Here is a 21,672-nt window from a genome sequence, read left to right on the forward strand (position 1 = left end):
CAGTACATCTTGATAAGTCAGCCCTACTGCTGCATGCAAACACTTTTAGCAAGTTAATTAACACATCAGCCCGCCCCCATCCTGTATTACAGCTCATTAGCCTTCAAAGTGTATTGAGGCACTCAAGTAATTTTTTTCCTTTTCTGCCCTACATATCCAGGACCTACACACTGCACAGACAACACCTGCCTGGGAACCATCCCCACACAATCCCAGCACCTGAGAGTGCTTTATGTTTCACCTTCCCCCTCTCACTGGATCACTATCTAAAACAGCAATGTCAAACTTAATTTAATGCTTCACCACTAATCATCTCCTTCATTAAAAGCAACATTAGGATAACAAACAAGTGTTAAACACTTCCAATTAGGCTTAATTTTTTTGGAAGGAAAATCCCACGCTATTTCAATTAATTATGGGAAGAGCTGGGAACTTTTTACTGCGGGTGGTGGTTTGTTGGGGTTTACTTAAACACGTAGGAGAGTCAAGAATCCCCGAGGTGCTACACAATTAGGAGAGCAGCACATCCTGGGAGCAGGGGCACACCTTCCCCTGTCATCTGAGCTGGCCACATTCAAACAGCTCCCGGGGTGAGTCACTGCAGCAACCGCTGGCCAAACACGGAGCAGGCACCTGGGACAATACCTGGCACATCCTGCGTTTAAAGGAGCTTTTGCAACATTGGCATTCAGGCCACACAAGGTACATTCCGTCTGGAGGCTGCAGAGAAAAGGCTTGTGTTGGCACAAAGATGAGGGCTGTCCCCAGGGAAATCGCTGCTCCTGAGTTCCTGCTTGCTGGAGAAGGCAGACTGGGATGAGAAGGGATCCAGGCCACACACTGGCATACCTGGCTTGTGTCTTATTTGGAAATCATGGCCATATTCCTCCCTGCCTAGTTTGGGAAGGAAAAAGCTGGTCAACACAGGCACATCTCAAACAACTGGAACAACAGTCCTTGCCTGTAAAAAAAACTTCCTCTGGCTTCCCCAGCCAGCAGCCACGTCAGACAAAAATCAACCTTTACACTCACTGTATTCAAAAGTAAGAGTGTGGGTGGAGGTGGACTGTGGTTTGCTCTTTGCAACCTGCCTCCATCTGCTAACACTGGAAAAAACCAATAACCTGCTTTTCTTGAGTGGTACTGGCAAGAGCTGAAGTCGTCAGAGCACCTGACACCCAGCTGCCATGAAAATTAGCAGCTTCCAAGAACCCACATTCCTGGACAATTCTGAGTATCTCAGCACAATATCTTACTACATAACTTCACTGAGCTGCCACCAACATGTCACAACAGGAGAGAGTCTGGAGCCCCAAATACCACGAGGCACTTGAAATCTCAAGTTGTGTAATCTTTTCTGACCAAGAACCAAAATGATTCAGCAGCTCTAAAGGAAACAGCTCTTAATTTTTCATGAGACGCTGTTAAGCCACTATATATGACTACCCACAATTTAACAGCTAATGAGATGCAACCTCCAGAATACAGGCTTAAAAATAAATATCAGAAGCAAATCATAACAAAATGGGAGTAGATTCTCTTCACAATTCCTTTCTCCTCTTTGGTGCTGCAAAGATATTACATCATCCAACGTAACCCTATAAAACTGACATCCAGATGGGCTTAAAAAATAAAATACTTCTGTCTGCCAGCTCCCAGTTACAGGATTCTGTCAGATCAAATTACACATCCTTTAATAACAGTGTTTTCAGATAGTGCTACACCAGTTGTCAGTTCTGAGGTGCCCAAAGCTCCTGGAACTGCCCAACAGTGCAGGCAGGTCACAAACCAACAATAGAGTTTTTATTACTCAAGTTTTCCTCCTCTTGAAAATGTGTCTGACCTGAAAATGAAATAGCCAGAAGCATCAAGAGAGAGCCAGGACTAACCAAGAAGGGGGACCGAGGCTGTATTTCAACAAGCACATTTGCACAGAATAATTAAATGAAGAATTAAAGTACACCTTTCCTACAACCTTCCTTCCACATTCACCCTCTTTTTCCTACATGCACTGTGTAAAACCTCAGGCAGAAGGATGGACTCAGAGACACACATGCTGAATATCCCAGGTGGTTAAAAGCTTTGGCACCAATTCCCTGCTTTGTATGCACCATCCTAGCAGCCATCAGTGCAGGAGCCTTGATCATCTTGGACATGTAAGCAGAGGAGGGAGAAGAGGTCTCCATTTCAGAGGATCAGTGTTCTGTGCTTTCCAAATACACAAGTTTCAACCTGCAGAAACTCATGGCAACATGCTGCGAAAGCAGGCTCCCAAAAGAGCGAGGTCCCTCTGAAAATAAAGACAGGTACAGAGACAAGTTTTCCCTCTTGCAAAATGGCCAGGTTTGGTACCTTGCGGTCCCTGAACCCGGAGCGCTTCTTCTTCTTCCCTTCCGGCGGCGCCTCCTCATCGCCCGAGGCCACTGCCCTCCTGCCCTCCTCCTCCTCCTCGTGCTTCATCTTCTCCCCTGGCTCTGCCCTCGGGCCGTGTCTGACAGAGTCTTCTGCATAGGCCCTGTAGCAGGGAAAAGAACACATTCGTTTAGGGAGTGACTGAGGGGTGCCACAAAGTGGGCCTGCCAGGCTCCACCTGAGTGCAACACTGGTTACAGTTCAGTGGGGAGGGCTGCAAAGCAAAAGCAAAGAAGTGACCAGTCCCTTTGGAATTCAGTGTGCTTTCCCCTGTTGAAATCAAATTTCCAACCCACATCAAAACCCAGACTAAGGGCCACAGAAAGTTTTCCCAGTCCAAATCACTCAGTGAATTATGACACCCTCTCCCAAAAACTAGACATGCAAGAAACACTAGGAGAAAGGCATATCATACCTCCTCTAGCACTAATTTCCACCTCTGCTTCCCCAAAAAGATGTATTAAGTGACAGAAATGTGTTTTACCATCAGCACTGCAGGATTCAGGATGAACAACCTTTTTGTTTCAGCTCAGCTGATTTATTTTCTATCTCCAGCAGCTGACAAGCTGTTTTATACCTTTCTTCCACCAATGACTCTTCTAAACACCAATGCTGCAGGATTTACGACAACAAAACTGGAATTGTTTGTCCTCAAGGTGCAAATAAAACTCTGGCAGAGCCCAGGACCCCTTTTCCCTTGCTGTTCCAATACAAAGATCCTCAGTCAACTCTTTTCATAGACCAAGACTCAACACTTCAAATCACTCACAATCAGGAGCGACTCACAGAACTGCAGCTTGGCAATGGGATGATTAAATAAAAAGCAGGATAAATCCCAAAGCCAAACAATGCTCTGGCTTTCCCATGCTTTACTTGTAAAGCAGTTTAGAATCAGACAGAGCTCAGACCACATTAACATCAGTGAGATGATAATCTCTGAGGATCCCTTAACATGTCACAAGCAACAAAGCCATCGGTTTTACAAAATTCTCTCTCTTCCTAAAGGACTCAAACAGCTCAGGGAAACATCCCAGCCTACCCATAATTTAAGTAAATCTGCCTTTACTTTGCATTCCTAGTGATTTATTTTGGACTAGTCACAGGGTATGGAGTTTATACACAGGTGCTGCTCCTTGGCCACTTTGGTACTGCCTGGAACTATGAATGTGGTCATTTACAGCTGTGTGAGTTTGTTTTAAAAGGGCTGCCTAGGGAGAAAAACAAAAACAAACCAAGATTTTTGAAGTTTCCCAAGACCTAAACAAAAGGCTACACATACTTCATCCTACCAGTTTCCTGGAAAACTCAGATGTGCTATGTAATGCTAACAGAAGAGAGTCTGTGTCTGTCTCCCCAGGAATCACAGAATCATGGAATGGTTTGGGTTGGAAGGGGCCTTAAAGATCTTCTCATTCCAACCCCCTGCCATGGGCAGGGGCACCTTCCACGGCTTGCTGCAATCTCAGCACATCAGCTTCCAAGGAGGAGAAATGAGGCTAAGTGCTCCATCAATTAATTTAAATGCTACCAAAATAAAAGACAACTCTCTCCTTATCAGCATCCAATAATTCACTGACAGCACAGCACAAGACAGATGGGAACGGGCTAAAGAACTGCAAACATCCACAGTACTGGTGGGAAGAAGACACTTTATCATTTATGGAATGGTTTGGGTTGGAAGGGATCAGCCTAGATAGGGATTCAGAGGTTTCTAGTCACAGTGGGACAGAACAGAGCTCTGATGTAATAAAATACACAAGTGTTCAGTGAAGAGCAGCATTAATCCTGCCTTTTCACGTAGAAATGGAGTTTTACACACTTCCTGCTCTGAAAAGGCCCTGAGTCTCAATTTGCCAATATGTATTTGTGAGTCTTGCAGCAAAGCACCATCTTTATGGCCTCCACTGAACCAAACTTTCAGAGACAGGATCCAAACCTGGCTCCTCCACAAGTACCTTAAGGCAGGGAAACTCCTTCCCCAGAACAGTCCAGCAGCTGATCTCTCTCGGAGCATGAAGTCCATGCTGGCACCTGTCCTGAAGCCTTTCCTGAAAGTTTAATCAGCACTGGCACACCCCTGAGGAGCTGTGGGCTTGGCTGCAAAATGCAGCTGCCAGCTGAGGCAACACCAGCAGCACTTGGAAAGCCCTTGTGCAGGCAGGACACCCATCTTAAGCAGCTCTGAGGGAACCTCTTGGGAAAGGGGACAGAAAAGCAATAGGAAATCACCTGCCTATCTTCACAACTAAGCTATTCCATAGGAAACATGCTGCAGAATAGCTGTATCAGGAAAAATTTGCTCCTGTAAGGCGTGACTGACAGCTAGCAGACCAGGGAAGAGAGAGATGAAATTGAAAAATCAAACTTTTCCAGCACATCCCACGCATTCCTTCAATCCATCAGGCTGTCAAGTCAGTTGCTCCAGCGATACCGACGGAGGCTGTTTGAATACAGTCAGCTTTTTCCTCCCTCTGGTTTATCCAGGTAATTAGCTCCACAGCCAGATCACTATCCCAGCGTCCAGGAAAATGAGCTAAGGAGAAAGGCAGAGTCTGTAGGCTACTTCTCAAGCAAGCTTTTAACAGCTATTCCTCATCTTCAGGCCACTGGCCAAACTACTCGCTGAATTAACCACTGAAGGAGCAGCTCTCTACGTGCACCTTCTCTGTGTATTTTACCACCCTCTGCTGAAATCCTTGGCTTCCAACAACTGCAACTTCCATACTCAGCCCACATTAAAATAGCCTTTCAGTGCAGATGTCAGAGTATGGCTGGAGAAGAAAAACCCCGTAGCTCCAAAAATATCCACCCTGCTGGCCTTCCCTCAGCAAGTGAAGAATTGCTCTCCTCCCCTGTTTGATGAGGCTGACTTTCCAATGAAATTCCTGGTGCTGCAGCTTCTGCACAAAGGGAAATGAAAATACAAAGCCTTCCTTCACTGTGTGCCAAGACCAGCCACCAGCCTTTCCCCACAGAGTGGGCCTGCCCTGGATCCTGAACCCTACTGCCATGCTTCAACCATTCTGATCTCTTCAGAGTTTTTTCCCCTCCAGTGAGCTGAATTTGAATCAAAGACTACTTCCCACCCACTTAGCAATATCTCCTTTCAATCCTTGGAGAAGGCCAACAATGAAGTGTAAGATTAGATTCCTCATCCTCCCCAAAAACACTGAGCTACCAGAGGCCTGCAAGGATAAATTCTCTCGTGGGGAACCATTCTTTAAGAGAGCCAAACACATGCAACCATAGGATATACATGCAGGAATGATGCTGGGACTCATACGGGGCATTGGCACAACACTCCAAGTTGCAGGTCTTCCAATGAATCACAACCCCTCACTTGAAAGTATTTTTCTTCTTTGAATGACAGAAGCAGAGCAGCATGAAAAAAATCACAAAACTTTGTGCCAGAGATAACAGTGCTCAGTTATTCTAATCCTGAAGGCAGTAGCAAAGTATTCAGCTATCAGTTGCTGCTCAGCCTCAGAAGGAAATGTAAGAGATGGGCACTCAGGAGTCAGCAAAGATGCTGTCAGCAAACCAGAGGCAGGAGGGAGGAATCCTGCCTGACACGTGTTCCTCAGCTGACTAAGAGTTGCCATTCTCCCTGTATGTAAACATCTGGGGACATCCCAGTGAGGTTTAAAAGCCACTTAAGACTTCACGGCTTTCATGCTGTAATGCAAAAGCAAGTTAGGACTTGGCATTCATAAAAACAGGCAACCTCCAGGGATCAGGAGAACTTTCAGCAAGGAGCTCTGGCTCATCCTCAGCTCAACCATATTCAGCACCTAAATTAGTTACCTGAAACTTTAATAAGGAATTCACCAGAGAGGATGAAGAGCCACAACCCAGTTTTTCAGAGTGTTGCCACACTCACAGGGCTCTTTACTACTTTGCTTCCCTCCTCATCTCTCACATACTCAACACCAACATAAATGGGCACAATGAATCTGTGGCAAGAACCTCACAAAGGCAGTCACCCTAATAACACCCTAATGCTGCAGTGTCCTGACATTACCCCAAAATCCTTCTGAGCATAAATCTGGTATTTCTTGATCCAGGAGATGCTGCTTTCATTTCCAAACAGAGCTGACCACAGTGGGGTATAGGGCTGTGCCCCTAGGATCTGATCCTTTCCTTCTCCAATGTCCACAGAAAAAAACCCAGTAATTCAGCCAAAAGCCACTGGAGAAAACAGAGTGTTCTTTCAAGACACCACTCCCAGACCAATGTGTCTTGAAGTCTTAGGAAAAAACCCTCAGCACAGCAATCCCAAGGAGAGTCTCTTCAGTGTGTCATCTCACAAAGAATTTTAAAAAAGCATAAAATCACAAAATGGTTTGGGTTGGAAGGGACCTTAAAGATCAGCTCATTCCATCCCCCCAACATGTAAACACATGAGAACTCTAAAAATAAACTCACATGAATAATACAATTTTTCATCTTTTCTCCCATACATTAGGTTAAGTTGTACCTGACACATCCATAGCTATAAAACAGGTTTCTCCCCTCTTGACTGTGATTTATGTGGTTTCCTTTGTTTTACTACAAGAGACATTTTTGAAGTCTCTGTTTCAGCTGGCGTATTTCCAGCAATTCTCCCATTAAAAATGTATTTTAAGCAAATTACTCCAAAGCCCCCAGGACACTGGTGCAAAAAAATCAGTGCATTCTTAAACAGAGTTATAGAATCCCAAAACAGTTTGATTTGGAAGGAACCTTAAAGCTCCTCCAGTGCCACCCCCTGCCATGGGCAGGGACACCTCCCACTATCCCAGACTGCTCCAAGCCCTGTCCAGCCTGGCCTTGGACACCTCCAGTCAGCCACAGCTGCTCTGGGCACGCTGTGCCAGGGCCTCCCCACCCTCCCAGGGAACAATTCTTTCCCAATATCTAAACTAATCCGGCCCTCTGGCAGTGGGAAGCCATTCCCCCTTGTCCTGTCACTCCAGACCCTTGTCCCCAGTCCCTCTCCAGCTCTCCTAGAGCCCTGTTAGGCACTGGAAAGGGCTCCAAGTTCCCCATCCCAATCCTTCTCTCCTGCAGGTGAACAACCCAGCTCTCCCAGCCTGGCTCCAGAGCAGAGGGGCTCCAGCCCTGCGAGCAGCTCCATGGCCTCCTCTGGACTGGCTCCAACAAGGTCCATGTCTGAGGCAGCAATTTCCAGAGCAACACAGGCGTCTTATCCTTACTCTTACCACTAATTTATTCACAGAAGTATAAGAAATGGATCATTAACTAAGTATTTTCAGTCTGTCAGGAAGAGCACGGGTAAGACTCTGCTTACAGAGTGCCTCCAAATGTACCTTTTCTCCCTTACTTCATTCAATGTTAGATTAATTAACAAGCTTCAGCACCAAAATGCCAACCTAAGTGCTTTCAGATGCCCACAGATTCAGCCAAGAAGGGTTGTGACATGAAGAACAGATCTGCAGCCATTTCCTAACACGCCAAATGGGTATCAGAAACTAGAAAGTACAAGTTTTACACCAGGATCAGCAACAGAGTATTTTTTACAAACGTTAAGCTTGCCACAAACTGTGAGGTTTAGTACTTCTCATACATTAGTGCCTCATTTAGAGTAGCCAATGACTGCACCAAGATTAATTTCAATTAATTCAGTTCATTATGCCAATGCCCAGATACTTTATTGCTTCTCTTGCCAGCTGGAAATCCTCAGAGTTTAAGTTATTGCTGAGAAAGGGTAAACTTCATTAGTCTTCTAAGCTCAGCTATTTGCACTGCTCAAGTATTCCTTGCCACAGGAAAACTGAGCAGCATGAGCTACTCCTGTTGTGTAATAATTTAGATGAGATACATTCCCCAAAGGCAGGAGCAGGACTTCCAGAGGGCAGGAAAGGCAACAGGACCAACACTTACCTACAATGGACCAAGCAAAGATTCCACCAACCCACCTCCCATCTTAGGAAGACACAATCTTTCTATCTTGCATCACACAACCGCAGGATTTTTCCATAGGTATCTTTTCACTCCTTGATTTCTTCTCTACCTTTGTGTGAGCTTCCTTACCCCAGCACTGGTTTCTGCTGCTGCTCAGAGCACATCCTACAGAATCCACCTGAAATTCACTGGTTTCAGACTGTACCTGAGAATTCCTGTCTTTCTTCACACCACCACCATCTTCTACTTATCTAGCCCAAGAAACTTAAAATTTCGAACTGCTTCTTGATCTGGCCTGGTACATCTTTAATGCCTTAACTGTAAAGAAATATTTACATATTTATCTCTTAGAACAAATTAATTATACTTACTGCTACTTCCTGTACTAACTCAGGACACACCTACCTGAGTAACTGAGGATGTCATTACATTCTGTATTCACCTACTCTCAAACTCTACTGATCACCTAACATCCATTTTCAAAAAGACAAAGGAAATTTACACTTCACCCCTTATTTCTTTAAACAAGGCTAAAATGCCCACTTGAAAGTCCATTTAAAACTTCCACAGATGTCAGTATGAAGAATTTTCTACATCAAACATATCAGTTTTGTTCCTTGTTTTACTCAGCAGCTTTATGCCAAGTAATTAAATTAACATCGTAAGCTTGGGTGCACTTTTATTTTACAGTTGCTGAGGTTGAGGATTTATTTTATGGCTCAGATAGGAAAGGAATACTTGAAAGCCTGTACAATTCTATTTAGTGCTTTATAAATTTATAAAAGATGAAGGAGACAGAGTAAGGAAAGGCAAAACAAGTAATAGCAGCAAGTCAGCCTCTCCAGACTGATGAGAGCTGTGTCTCACTGACTGATTTCTATCAATGCTGTCAGCTGAGGAAGGTGCCCAAGGGCCTCCAAGGGACACAAAGTACTCCAGGAGCACTACAAAAATCCTTCCCTGACCCAGCACTCCACATAGCACAAGCACCATCCTCCTGATAAAAACACCAGCACCTGAAAATGTTTTAAAAGCAGAGGAACCTGCTACAGAAGGGAGATATGAACTCCACGCCTTTGGGACAGCTTTGTGTAGGACATGATGTCCTACTGACTTTCTGATCGTGTTGAGGAAAAAGTTTGCAGTGGAAAAACCCCACTCTCTTCCCTGCTGGAAAAGGAGAGTTATCCTGGCCATTCCCTCAGAGGCACTGACTGTATCAGTGCAGATCATTAGCAAAATGCAGCACAAAACAACACTGTGCTGGATCACCGTGTTCTTCCTCCACTAAGAACTCCTCTTAGCAGAGAGCCAGCTTTGACAGCTCTAAGGAACAGCCAGAACAATTCCCATCACCGTTCTCTCACTGCATTAAAACTTGAGCCTTCTAGCCACAGGTGAGCAGGAAGCCAGCAACAAATCCCCTGAATACTGGAATGAAAAGAAAACACGCTTTCAGCAAATACTTTATTTTAAACTCTAATTGCAGTCATGTGCTTGAGTGACACTGCTGGTGCCACGCTACTCCCAAGTAATGGAAGAGAAGGGAGACCCTGTTCTACTTCAGACATGGCACAGCCCCAGGGCTCAGTGAGAGTCACCTCAGGAAAGCCCAAACATCCCCTTTCACCGTTACAGGAAAGAGCTGTGAGCCTCAGAACCTACGAGGTGTCCTAAGGTTCTGACCCTTAAAACCCACATAAACCCTGTGTGCTGCTGCCTTCCCAACCAAAGACAGACTGTCCCCTCCTGCTCCTCTGCAGCATTTTATACATCAAGCAGCCAGCAGACCACACAAAAAAAGAGGAGTAAACCCTGCCCAGATGTGCTGTTTCAATCAGAAGTTGTGAAAGCGAAGGTTTCTTTCTTCACACCACCACAAACCACCAGGCAGGGAGGAAACGAGGCAGGAAACCACATCAAAGAGCCCGTGTGAGACAACGCCTCACCTCGAGCTCTGTCCTGAGCACTGCCAGCAGCAAAGCAGCTCCTCAGGGAATCACCCACAGCCATTCACAGAATGACCAGGCTGGAAGAGGCCTCCAAGATCATGGAGTCCAACCCAGCCCCAACACCTCAACTAAACCCTGGCACCCAGTGCCACATCCAGTCTGTTTTTAAACACACCCAGGGATGGTGACTCCACCACCTCCCTGGGCACGCCATTCCTGTACTTTATCACCCTATCCTTAAAAAATTTTTTCCTAATATCCAACCTGCATTTACCTTGGTGCAGCTTGAGACTGTGTCCTCTGGTTCTGTCAGCTGCTGCCTTGGGAAAGAGACCAACCCCACCACCTTTCAGGGAGTTGTAGGGAGTGATAAGGTCATCCCTGAGTCTCCTTTTCACCAGGCTGAGCACCCCCAGCTCCCTCGGTCGTTCTTCACAGGGCCTCTGTTCCAAGCCCTTCACCAACCTTCCTTCCATGCAGCAGCACAAGCAGGAGCACTGCAGGTGCTCACCAGGGGCAGGAAAGAAATGAGAAATCCATATATTACCTCTGCCAAAGGAATCTGGCACTCGCTGTGGCTGCAGTGGTCCCCAGGAAAGCTGCCACCACGAGCCTACGCCGGGTGCCAGGGTGCTGGGCTGTCCCATGGTAACGTCGTGACACCGCCGCCAGCCCCGCGGCCACGGGCAGGAAGCGCAGCCGGAACATCCTGCGGAATGAGAGCGCTGCTTTAGGACAAAGTTTCCAAGTGTTGCCTGTTCTAAACTAGGAAAAGTTTCACAGAGTTAACTCATGGGTGTTTATTACCTGTTCTGAAAGAGGCACATAATCTGCCTAATAAAACAGATTAAATGCCTGTGAGTGTCAGGTATTGGCACACATCATTAGGAAAAAGGCAACCCCGATGGGGAAGAAATGATGATGTCTGCTCCAGATCAGAAGGCTGAAGGATAGCTTTATTAAAACTATACTGTAATACATTAATATACTATTTAAAGAGAGACTATCCTATCCTACATACATACTTGTTACTTACCTATCGACTGACTAACAACTCCTGACTCTGCTGAGAGTCCGAGCCACAGCTGGATCCGATGGTCACTGAACCCAAACAAGCCTCACCAGAGTCCAACCCAGCAATCGCTGCAGGTAAACAATCTCCACACCACATTCCACATGGGGAAAACAAAGGAGCAGAGATAAAGATTGTTTTCTCTTCTCTCTGTGCTTCTCCTGAGAGACAGAATTATGCCTCTCTGTCCAGAGAATGTGAATGCCACACACCTGGCTGTCACATCCAGCTGCTAATAAGTGTTATTCCAATTCCTCAGCCTTTCCCCAAAACCCTCATCAGGAGGGAATCTCACCTTCCCACAGAGGCTGTGGACTCCACATCCCTGCAGATGTTCAAGGCCATGCTGGATGAGTCTTGGAGCAACCTGGTTTAGGGATGGTGTCCCTGCCCTGCAGGGGGTTGGAACTGGATGATCTTAAAGGTCCCTACCAACCCAAAACATTCCATGATTCTATGAAATATCTGCAGCCCATCTCTCAATTTCCAAGGCATGGAAGATAGCAGGTAGACTTGATAAACAACTACAGCAGGTAAGAGGCATTTGGCCAGAAGCAAAGTCACAGCTGGATTTTTAAAAGTCAAATTTAGTCAAATAACAAGCAAACCTATCAAACAAAACCCAACCCAGGCATTTAAAATTTCCTCAGAAAACCCCACTGTTCTTAAATGCCTTTTTTTTTAGCTAGCCTGGAGCAAAACATTTATATTTAACTGTAAGTACAGGACAAGTTTCAAAGTGTCAAAACTTATAAAATACAATCCATACCCCATTACATGCCCAACAGGACAGAGACAAATGGAAAAGCAGAGCTACAAATCTAAACATAATTACAACAGAGAAAAGGGAACCACAGAAACACCACCTCATCACACACCAGCTGCAGGAGGCAAAGCAATTTTGGTGGTTCACAGGATTGAAGGCAAAGGGTAAATGCTGCCTTGAAAAGAAAATTTGCTGCGTGTTCTTGTGAAATAAAGGTTTTATTTCTGAGGCAAATGCAATTTTTTCATTCGCAAGGTCAGCCATAAAATTGGGAACAGAATAGTAAAGGAATTCCCCAAAAAACACAGAGCAGAGGAGCAGCAGCCTAATTTTTCCTTTTATTCCCCGTTCTTGCCATTCTACTCACATATTCCCAGGCAGCAAATAACCACAGAATACAAAAATAAAGCCACAACTATTGTTTTCTATTTGCTTCTGCAACACAGGATGCCACCACACCGTTCTGCTGAACCATTAACTTCCAAAAATGAGGATCCTGGCAAGCACCTCTCATGTGTGTGGTGTGTTAGGCCATTCCCACTGCAGAGAGCTGGATATATCAGTGCCACTTGCTGCAGGTCAGGATTCCACAGTGGAGAGATGCACAATTTGGGGTTGGAACAGAGGAAGAGGGAGGGAAGACACATCAAATATTCAGCAGATAATTCTGAGGGCAGGAGCTCAATGTCTTTTAATGCAAGAGGGGGTGGAGAAGGCCCTGAAGACTTCACAGCACAATCAAGTGATGAAAAATCTTTAACAAATCTCTTCTCAGTGGCTTTTTTCAGATTAAGTTCAGATTAAGACTTTTGCCCAGTCCTGGGACAAGGGAGGTGGGATGGAGCACAAGAGATGGTGGAGGTGGCAAAGCCACAGGCTGCTCATCCATCCCCACCCTGGTTTATGGGCAAGCACCACAAATTTCAGTGCTCACAGAGAATCCATCCAAACAGCATCCATTTGATATTCATCTGTGCTCCTATCAAAATTGGTATTATGGCTTTGTTTATTCCTTTTCAAATAAACAGGTTTAAAATTCAAATGTTAGTAGAATGCAGGCAGCTAACAGCACTGATCCTCCAATCCTCTCCAGCTCTGAACAACGAGATGGTTATGAAAAACAACTCTGATTTCAAATTTAAAATTATTTCCACGCTACACAAACCTGATGTTCCCATTTCGTCTCCAGGGATGAATTTCTGTTCCATATGCAGAGGAAAATGGGCATGTGTTCCTTTCCCCAAGAAGCTATCCTTGCCCTTTCTAGGGCTCCTCATCCTAACTACAACTTTATATTCCTAACATGTATTGGGTAAGGGAAGTATTGCCAGTATCATTTAATCAACCAAAATGAAAATTAAGCCCCACAGTGTTTACTTGGGAGCTTGAAGAGATTTTTCACAACATTTCTGATTGTTGGCTTTAGTACTGCATAAATGTTTACTCTGCCTGAGCCTTAAGAAACACTAAATTATCTGCTTTGTCCAAGCAATCTCCATCCTTGATTTTGCTGGGATGCTTACCCAGTGTTCACTTGGTAGCACTGACTGAGAGAGCTGAAAGCAGCCAGTTCTCACAATTGCCCCAAAATAAAGAGCATCCTTATCTCAGAGCAATTTAAAAAATCCCTTTGGAAGCTGATTTTTTCATCTGCAATTTCTACACTCTCACAATTTCCTTTTTTTAAATCAAAAGTGCCATGATATTTGGTACATTTGGTTAAAAACTCCAGGCACTGAAGTCAAGATCACTTGACAAAGCTGATGCTCACTCTTAGAAAGATTAAAAATAAGCATCTTGTCCTGTGCAGCAACAAAAAGCTCAACACCACAGTTTGCAGTAGGGCAAGGAATAAAACTGAGATCAAGTATAAAACTCTCATCAACTAATATGATTACAGCTTACAATAAGAAACAATCCCTACTCTTGAATGATTTACTATAATAAAAGATTTTTTTAACAGGATACAACAAAGCAGCCATGAGATAAAAAAACAAACCCAACAAACACTTAAAATTTATGTTTGCTTATTTTCATTATTTTGGACTTATCATGATGTTCTAGAACTACAGCTACAAGGAAATCTGTAGACTGCATTTACGTTTCCAAGAGATAAGCCAACCTTACCTTAAATTCTTGCTCAGAACAACTCTGTAGTTACTTTCAGAGGTTGAATCAATATCCTTGGACAAATGAAATAGTTGGGGCTTTTTCCCTGAACAGAATGACCCATCTACTTTTATTTATGCCACAATTCATAGGTAGTTTTTTTAAAGCAGAAGAGCCAACAGAAAGACTCAAACCCACTAGGAAAACACCACTTCCAACCCAGGACAAAACAGGCTCCATTCCAACTGAGACCATCCAAGTCAGGTGAAAAGAAGAAACGCAACATTATTTCAACAGTTACATCAGTTCTGGCTTGATGTGGGTATTTCATTTCCCCAAACAACGACCCTCTGTCTGACAATCTGTTCTCCAAGGAAATTGAGACAAGCAGTCTACCTCTGGCCTTTCTACACATCAAAAGAAAAGATTTGAAAAAATCAAATCCAGAGTCTTTCAAATTTTCTAGATTTGAAAAAAAAAAATAAAATCTAGATTCTCTCCCCCCCCCCCCCCCATTTTCTAGATTGGGAATCTAGATTCCCCCCCCAATTTTCTAGATTTAAAAAACATCAATCTATCTCAATCCTTTCAAATCTGAAAGGATTGAAAAAATCCTAGATTTTTTTCAGTGCAGAAAAGAATTGGAAGATCCCAACTCTTGCATCCTTTTTCAGGTACCAAAAGGAGAGAACAAAAAGACTTGCTCCTGTTTTTCCAGCCCCCTAATTAGCTCGTGATTCCAAGACTGAAAGCACTAAGCAGCTCAGCCTGAGGAAAAGGGACTTCCCACACTTGGGTACCCCCCAGCACTAAACTTTCTGTAGATCTTTTGGAGATCCAGAGCAGATAGAACACTTGAAGCAGCATTCTGATGTCAAAGCTGGCCTTGGCAGCACAAGCATGTGAGAAGGAGAAGAGTAATTCAATAAGCCAGTGGGTGTTTAATTTTTCATCACAGAAGGGGTCACAGGCACTTATTTGAACAATTTTACTAGGACATGGTAAGCCCATGAATTAGTGCAGAATGTCAATTGTAAATTTAAGTATACTGCTATGCAGGAAGATCTTCTGAAAAAAAAATGTGGTTTTAGGAGGCACTATTTAGGCATAAAAACTCCTGCAGAGACTGGCTGAGATGGAGTCACTAAGAACTCAAAGAGCTTTGTGGAGCTGTGTGTTTATTACAAAGCTAAGTTTGATGTTTCCAGAGCACATCAAGAAATCCTGACCCAAGAGATGCTGTAGGAAAATTCCTCACCTGTTCCCATCTCAGCCCCTGACTGTCACTTATCCCTCAGCCCAGCTCACTGAAACCAGAGCCAACAGCAGAAGAGTGAGGGTGACAGCTTCCAGCTTTCCTGTCTCCATCTTCTTGAGAGGATTGGGAAGAGAGGAAGGAAAAACTAAAATGGGGAGAAAAGGACAACAAATCCAATGGAAAGGAAAAGTCAATATGTAAGGGAAAAGGGTGAAGCAATCAGGAGAGACATTTCACCATTATCACAGATTTATAAACCAGGGGGAAAGAAAACCTCAGAGCTTCAACCTGCCTCAATCAGTTATGACTTCTCCTTCCTAGAGAAGCTGTGGCTGCCCCTGGATCCCTGGAAGTGTCCAAGGCCAGGTTGGATGGGGCTTGGAGCAGACTGGGATAGGGAAAGGTGTCCCTGCCCATGGCAGGGGTGGCATTGGATGGGCTTTAAGGTCTTTCCCAACAGGAGCCATTCTATTATTCCATGAAATTTGCGTAAGAATAACTCCTGAAAGGGTGCCAGGAGGTGCATTCCAGCTAATGAAACACCTGGATCCCCTCCTTCCCCCATTTCCAAGACAGACCCAACAGCTCCTGCTCTTTTCCCCTCCAAATTTTCAGCTAACCGAGCACAATTTTGAGAGAAAGGATTTCACACCTTACTGAAGTTATTAGCCTACCAAGACACATAAATCAGTTTTGGGAAAATGAAATCTAGCAGCAAAAGTAATTTCTCCTCAGGTAGGAGACTGGGGCAATATTTGATTCCATTAATTTTGCTGGAGAGGAACCAGATTTGTTTCAGAGCACGATTCAAATTGATGTAGAGTCTACCAGGTATCAATCAATGCAGAAACCTAAGCCATAGCCCAGCTATTTCTTTTTAACTGTCATTGCAGTAAAGTCTCAGCTCTTCCTAAAATCCTCAGCCCTGGAAATGACCAATCCCCAACTGCACAACTCTGTAACTACAGCCAGCCATGGCTCAGCCTCCCCTCAGGGATGATCAGTGACATCCCTCCCCTCATGAGCTGCTTTATTCTGCCAAATAACTGTACTGATTTTCAGGATAAGGAGAGAAGACTATGCATTGCAAACACACAAGCTTTTAGATTTAGCTTTAATAAAGCATTTTTAGAAATTGCAACTGGATTGTTTATAATGATGTTGGACAGTAGCTGGCTTGGGCTTCCCTTGAAAGGGAAACAGGAGTGTTTACAACCTGGGGAAAGACTTTGGTGCCACTAAACTGGCAGAAGAAACTTGGCAAACTCAACAGCAACCCCAAATTTCACCTGCGAGCTGAGTCGCCAGAGGACCTGAGAGCGGATGGATGCAGCCACCATGAAGCACAGCTTTGGAGACACAAATGAAAATTGAGTGTACCCAAACAGAGCAAACTGGGCCCATCTGTGGCAGCAGCACTGAAAATAGCACCTCCAGCAAGGATACACTGTTTCCTTGCTGCTTCAGACTGTCAGACTCCAGCAATGCACTGTAGCTTTCTCGGAGGCAGCTATAAACTTGCACAGAAACAAATGCCAAATGCTGCTTTTTCCTGGTTCAAGCTTTCCCTTCCCCTCCTCCATTCAAAATGCAGCACATTCCTTGAGCTTTTCTACCTAGAAAACATTACAGTAAAGCCCACCCACGAAAAGCTCCCTAGAAACACCTCCAGAGATGTCAGAGGTAATTTAGAAGAGCTGTAAAAACAAAAACCAACCAAAAAACTTCTCACCCCTTATTAAGGAAAGCAATCCTGCTTCATGAGCTACTTCTACCCTAATCAGTAGTTTGAAATTTTCTTTTTCCAGTTGCTGTTCTCAAATATTCAGGCTACCTTTGCAAACCAGCCGCTCCAGCAGGTGCACCAGAGCACAGGTATTTCCACACTGATTTGAGGAGCAAAGGAGCATCAAAGAACTGTTGGCAGAGGGGTAGAAAACGTAACACATCTGCCTCTTCCTATAAAAAGTTACAGCCAGCAGGAATGCATCTGCTTAATGGCCTGACTCATTTAACTTGCCTTGCACAATCTGTGTCCACAGGGCATGATTTCCCTGAGAATTCCTAACTTTTCCACAGAATGAAGAGACTCTCCTTGAGGCTCCATCCAACAGTCATCCACCTGCATGTACCTCACAAGAAAAAAAGAAGTATCTCAGAGTAGTCACATTTAAGAAATGTTTATGGCTCATTGGGCTCCAAGAAAACCAGTGTTAATTCCTAATGAATAAACATAAAAAAATTAATTCTGGAAGAGAAAAATTTAGAACAGAGCAAAAGCCTCCCTAGGCTGACAAGGTGGCAGTTTGGCAGGTTTGAGTTACCTGCAGATACAATTCCTGCTCCAGAAAGAGACAAAGGTTTTTTGAAGGGTAACAGACAGTGGATTGTCTCAGAATCTGATATGGTGAAGTCTGAACTCCTCTGTGACAAGGAGGAAAAAGATTTGCAAACCCCCCCAGAAACCTGAATATCACAATGTGGTAATTTCTCCTTGGCTGAAGTTACCTTTTAAACAGAAACATCATCTACAGCCACGTCCTCCTTAAGAAAATGCTTCTTCCTGGCCAAAGAGTCGTGCGTTGGTGGCTCTCTTTGCTACACAAAGAAATTTTAAATTAAAAACTTACTGAAACAAAAATGTTCACACCACCTCTGTTTTATCTACCAGATGGAGGTTGTTTAGGAAATCAGGAGAAGAATACAGCATTGCTTTCCCCCCAGAAAGGAAAAGCAGGTCTGAATCGCTGCAGCTGCTTTTCCAGCAACACATTGATAGATTAGCTTGAACTTCGGAGAGGAGAAAAGAAGATGGATAAGCCAGGCTAGTGCCTCATGCTTTTAGAACACAGCCTGAGGAGCTGGGTTTCAGCAGGAAAAAGCCAGCAGCAAACACTTGGCTCCATCCAAGGTGGGCGGGCAGGCAGGCAGGCAGACCTCATGTACCTGTCTGCATCACAACTGGGATTTTTGTGACAAAACCCCCACTGCTCTTCTAGCTCCTGAAGCAAAAATGCCAGAGGTGGGAAGTCTGCACCAAACAAATGAAAACACAGAAATTCAAGTGGTGGTACAGAACACAGCTGGTCCATAAAGACACTGGGGCTGGCTGGTGTGTGTCAGTACAGCAGCTCTGTCTGCATCACAGACAGGCCACGAATTGTGGAGCCACACGGATTCCCAGGGCTCATGTTTCAAGCACAGGTCAGCTGCAACTCTTCTTGTCTCAAACCATGACCTTCTTTCTTGTTGTCTACACGAGGATCTCAGATTCTACATCACAGAGCTAAACAACTAGGAATTTTACCTTGAGAGACCTTGGAGACCCAGGAAAAAAATCCCCAACCCAAACCTTGTGCCAATCTCATTACAAAATTCCCAGTCACAACCATCAGTGCTTTGGCTCTTCCAACCTTGTCCTGCCCCACACCCACGGACAAGGAGCTCTTCCCATGGTGGGACTACAATTAAAAGCTGCTCTCAAGACAAGTTAAATCCAGAATGCACAGAAGTAAACTCCATAGCAAGTTTCTCTGGGGATAAACAAGTGACTGTACTCACACACAGGGCAGTAGACAAACAGAACCCAGAATTTACTACCCAAGGACTTTTCAGGTGAGTCCACAGAAGCCACAGTAAAACGATTCATGATCTAACAGTCTGGTTTTCCTCTTTTAAAGTTTCTTAAATCTAAAACTAAGAGGTGAGGCTGCCACAGGCTTCAGATGGTGTGTGCTTAGGGAGACAAAGTGCCTCAGGCTCTACTCACTTTCTACTACGAGTCCCTCTATTTTTTACTTGAAGTGTCAAATGCATCACCCTAAAGATAAATATTCATTCTCAGCCTTTCAGTACCAACACGAGAGCTGCAGAATGATTTTGGACAAGGACATGGAGCAAAAGGACAAGGGAGAATGGGTTCCCACTGCCAGAGGGCAGAGATGGATGGGATATTGGAAGGAATTGTTCCCTGGGAGGGTGGGCAGGCCCTGGCACAGAGAAGCTGTGGCTGCCCCTGGATCCCTGGAAGTGTCCAAGGCCAGGCTGGACGGGACTTGGAGCAGCCTGGGATAGTGGAAGGTGTCCCTGCCCATGGCAAGGGTGGAATTGGATGATTGTTAATAGCCTTTCCATGATTCTGTGTTTAAGAGGGAGCAGCACACTTGGAACAATTCAGTTTAAAAAAGAAAGGCAATATTCATCTCAAATGTGTACAACACCCAAAGACCCTGGGTAACTGTTTCCTGCTAAATTATCCTAAACAGCATCATCCCACCTGAAGTCACATCTACACCAAGACAGTTTTTCACTGGTACCCCTTCAACATCCCAACAGGAAATCACAGCACCTGGAATTAACATAATTAAGGTTATTTTTATTGTTGTACCCGAGCATCCTCAGCCCCACTGCACTGAGCTAAAATATTTGGCCCCAATATGTCAATTGAGAACTTGGGAAGAAACAAACCAAGCATTTCCATATCCCAGATCACTTTGGGAAGCGTTACTGCAGCAACTGGAACAGCATAGAACAGTATGTTTTTATAATAAACTTAATACAATTGCTACAGAACTTATTTTGCTCAAGAAAATAAAAATGGTTATTGCCACATTCCAGATCTAACCATGCTGATGGCTCCCTCAACTATCACCTGAAAAAAGTAACATTTCTGAGCTGCTGCTTCAAAGCCCTGCCCAGACTTCAAATGATTTGCAAGTCTTGCAGCCTGAGGACAACTGGACCATCTCTCCTCAAACTCTGCCATGAGCTTACCCAGGAACCCAGGAGGTGCAACAGCAACCTGCAGGGAGAAGTGACACAGCCACCAGTGACTCCAGAGGATCTCCAGGAGGCAGACACTGATGATAGAATCAAGGCACATCATTCTTTTTCCTCCAGAGCATGGAATTTCAGCTTCCTTGGCTGAATACCACAAAAGTTGCTGCAGGAAATGGGTCATTGGGAAAACAAGCCACTTCCACAAGGAAATAAAGAGGGGTTACTTGAGCTTAAGACTCATTGTAAACACCTTCCACCATCCCAGGTGGCTCCAAGCCCCATCCAGCCTGGCCTTGGACACTTCCAGGGATTTAGGGACAGCCATAGCTTCTCTGGGCAACCTCACATGGAAGGATTTCTTCCCAATATCCCATCTAACCCTGCCCTCTGACAGTGGGAAGTCATTAAATGCTCTGTTGCTCCAGATGGACAAACACATAGTTGAAGTACCTTTTCTTAGCTTTGGTTATATTTTTGCTGGGGCTTTTTAGATACCTCCCTATGTTCAAACATTTTTAGGGACTACTTCAGTTTTTTTTGGTGTTGGGAGGGTTTTTTTTTTGCATTTTAGGGAAGTGGTGGAACAGCTGAGTTTGGCTTGACAGAAAGCTACAGGCAGACAAACTTCTTCCAGGGCTCAGTGTGCCCAAGCACTTGCACCAGGAAAGTCAGCACAACTTTGTACACTGCAAAAAAAAGGCAACTCATTCTCCTACAGCTTTAAGAAAAACCCTAAGAGAATGCTCCAGGAGAAGAATAATTCTACACAGGGTATATTAAGGGTAACAATCAGCCAAATTATGAATTCACCAGTTAAAGCACCTGAGAGCAGGGAGTTGCCCAGCACTCAGCAGCATCATCCTCACCTGTAGCGTATTTGCTCCCAGTTTGCGGGTCAAGAGGTCACAGAGAACACAGGGACGTATTTCACAGCTGGGGCCTGTTCTAAAAATGAGAAAGAAACATAATAAAGATCATAACTTCATGCTGCATCCAACTTCCCTCCTGGCAGTCATGCCCTGCAGTGCTCACGCTCGACCTCAGTGTATCGACCTCGGGAAATGTATCTCAGACTGAGCCAAAAAAAGCCAGGAGGAGGAAAATGGTCAACAGCTGAATAAAGGAATCAAAGATAAGCCAGGCCTATAACCCAAGCCTGAGCTGGCAATGAGGATTCTAAAGGAGAAACCTCCAGAAATCCTGCCTGGTTTGACCTGCCCATCCCCCTAGACCCCACTAAGCACGGCCAGATTTACCATCTTTCCCAAGCAGCTCATTAAACTACAAGCAAGTACAGAACACATAAATCACGTTGTGATAAACATCAGGCATTTCTGTGCTCTGAGCAGTACATTAACTCAAATTCACCCTAAAGGTTTTCCGACACAAACTGCACATCAAACGCAGCTGGGGCCATTCA

At 44.6% G+C, this 21,672-nt stretch overlaps 1 protein-coding gene across 1 annotated transcript in view; it reads right to left on the reverse strand.

The window, feature by feature from the left end:
• The window catches only part of MICU1 (mitochondrial calcium uptake 1), an 87,907-nt gene extending 66,235 nt beyond the window's left edge, over positions 1-21,672 (reverse strand). The window contains exons 1-4 of the mRNA XM_068196960.1: positions 21,509-21,672; positions 21,119-21,197; positions 10,816-10,977; positions 2,353-2,515 (exon numbers count right to left, since the gene is read on the reverse strand). Of these exons, the coding sequence (XP_068053061.1) occupies positions 2,353-2,515; positions 10,816-10,976 (324 nt within the window). The 5' untranslated portion in view covers position 10,977; positions 21,119-21,197; positions 21,509-21,672. The remainder of the gene's footprint in view (positions 1-2,352; positions 2,516-10,815; positions 10,978-21,118; positions 21,198-21,508) is intronic.

The sequence above is a fragment of the Anomalospiza imberbis genome, chromosome 8 (genome assembly GCF_031753505.1).
Source record: "Anomalospiza imberbis isolate Cuckoo-Finch-1a 21T00152 chromosome 8, ASM3175350v1, whole genome shotgun sequence".
Lineage (NCBI taxonomy): Eukaryota > Metazoa > Chordata > Aves > Passeriformes > Viduidae > Anomalospiza > Anomalospiza imberbis.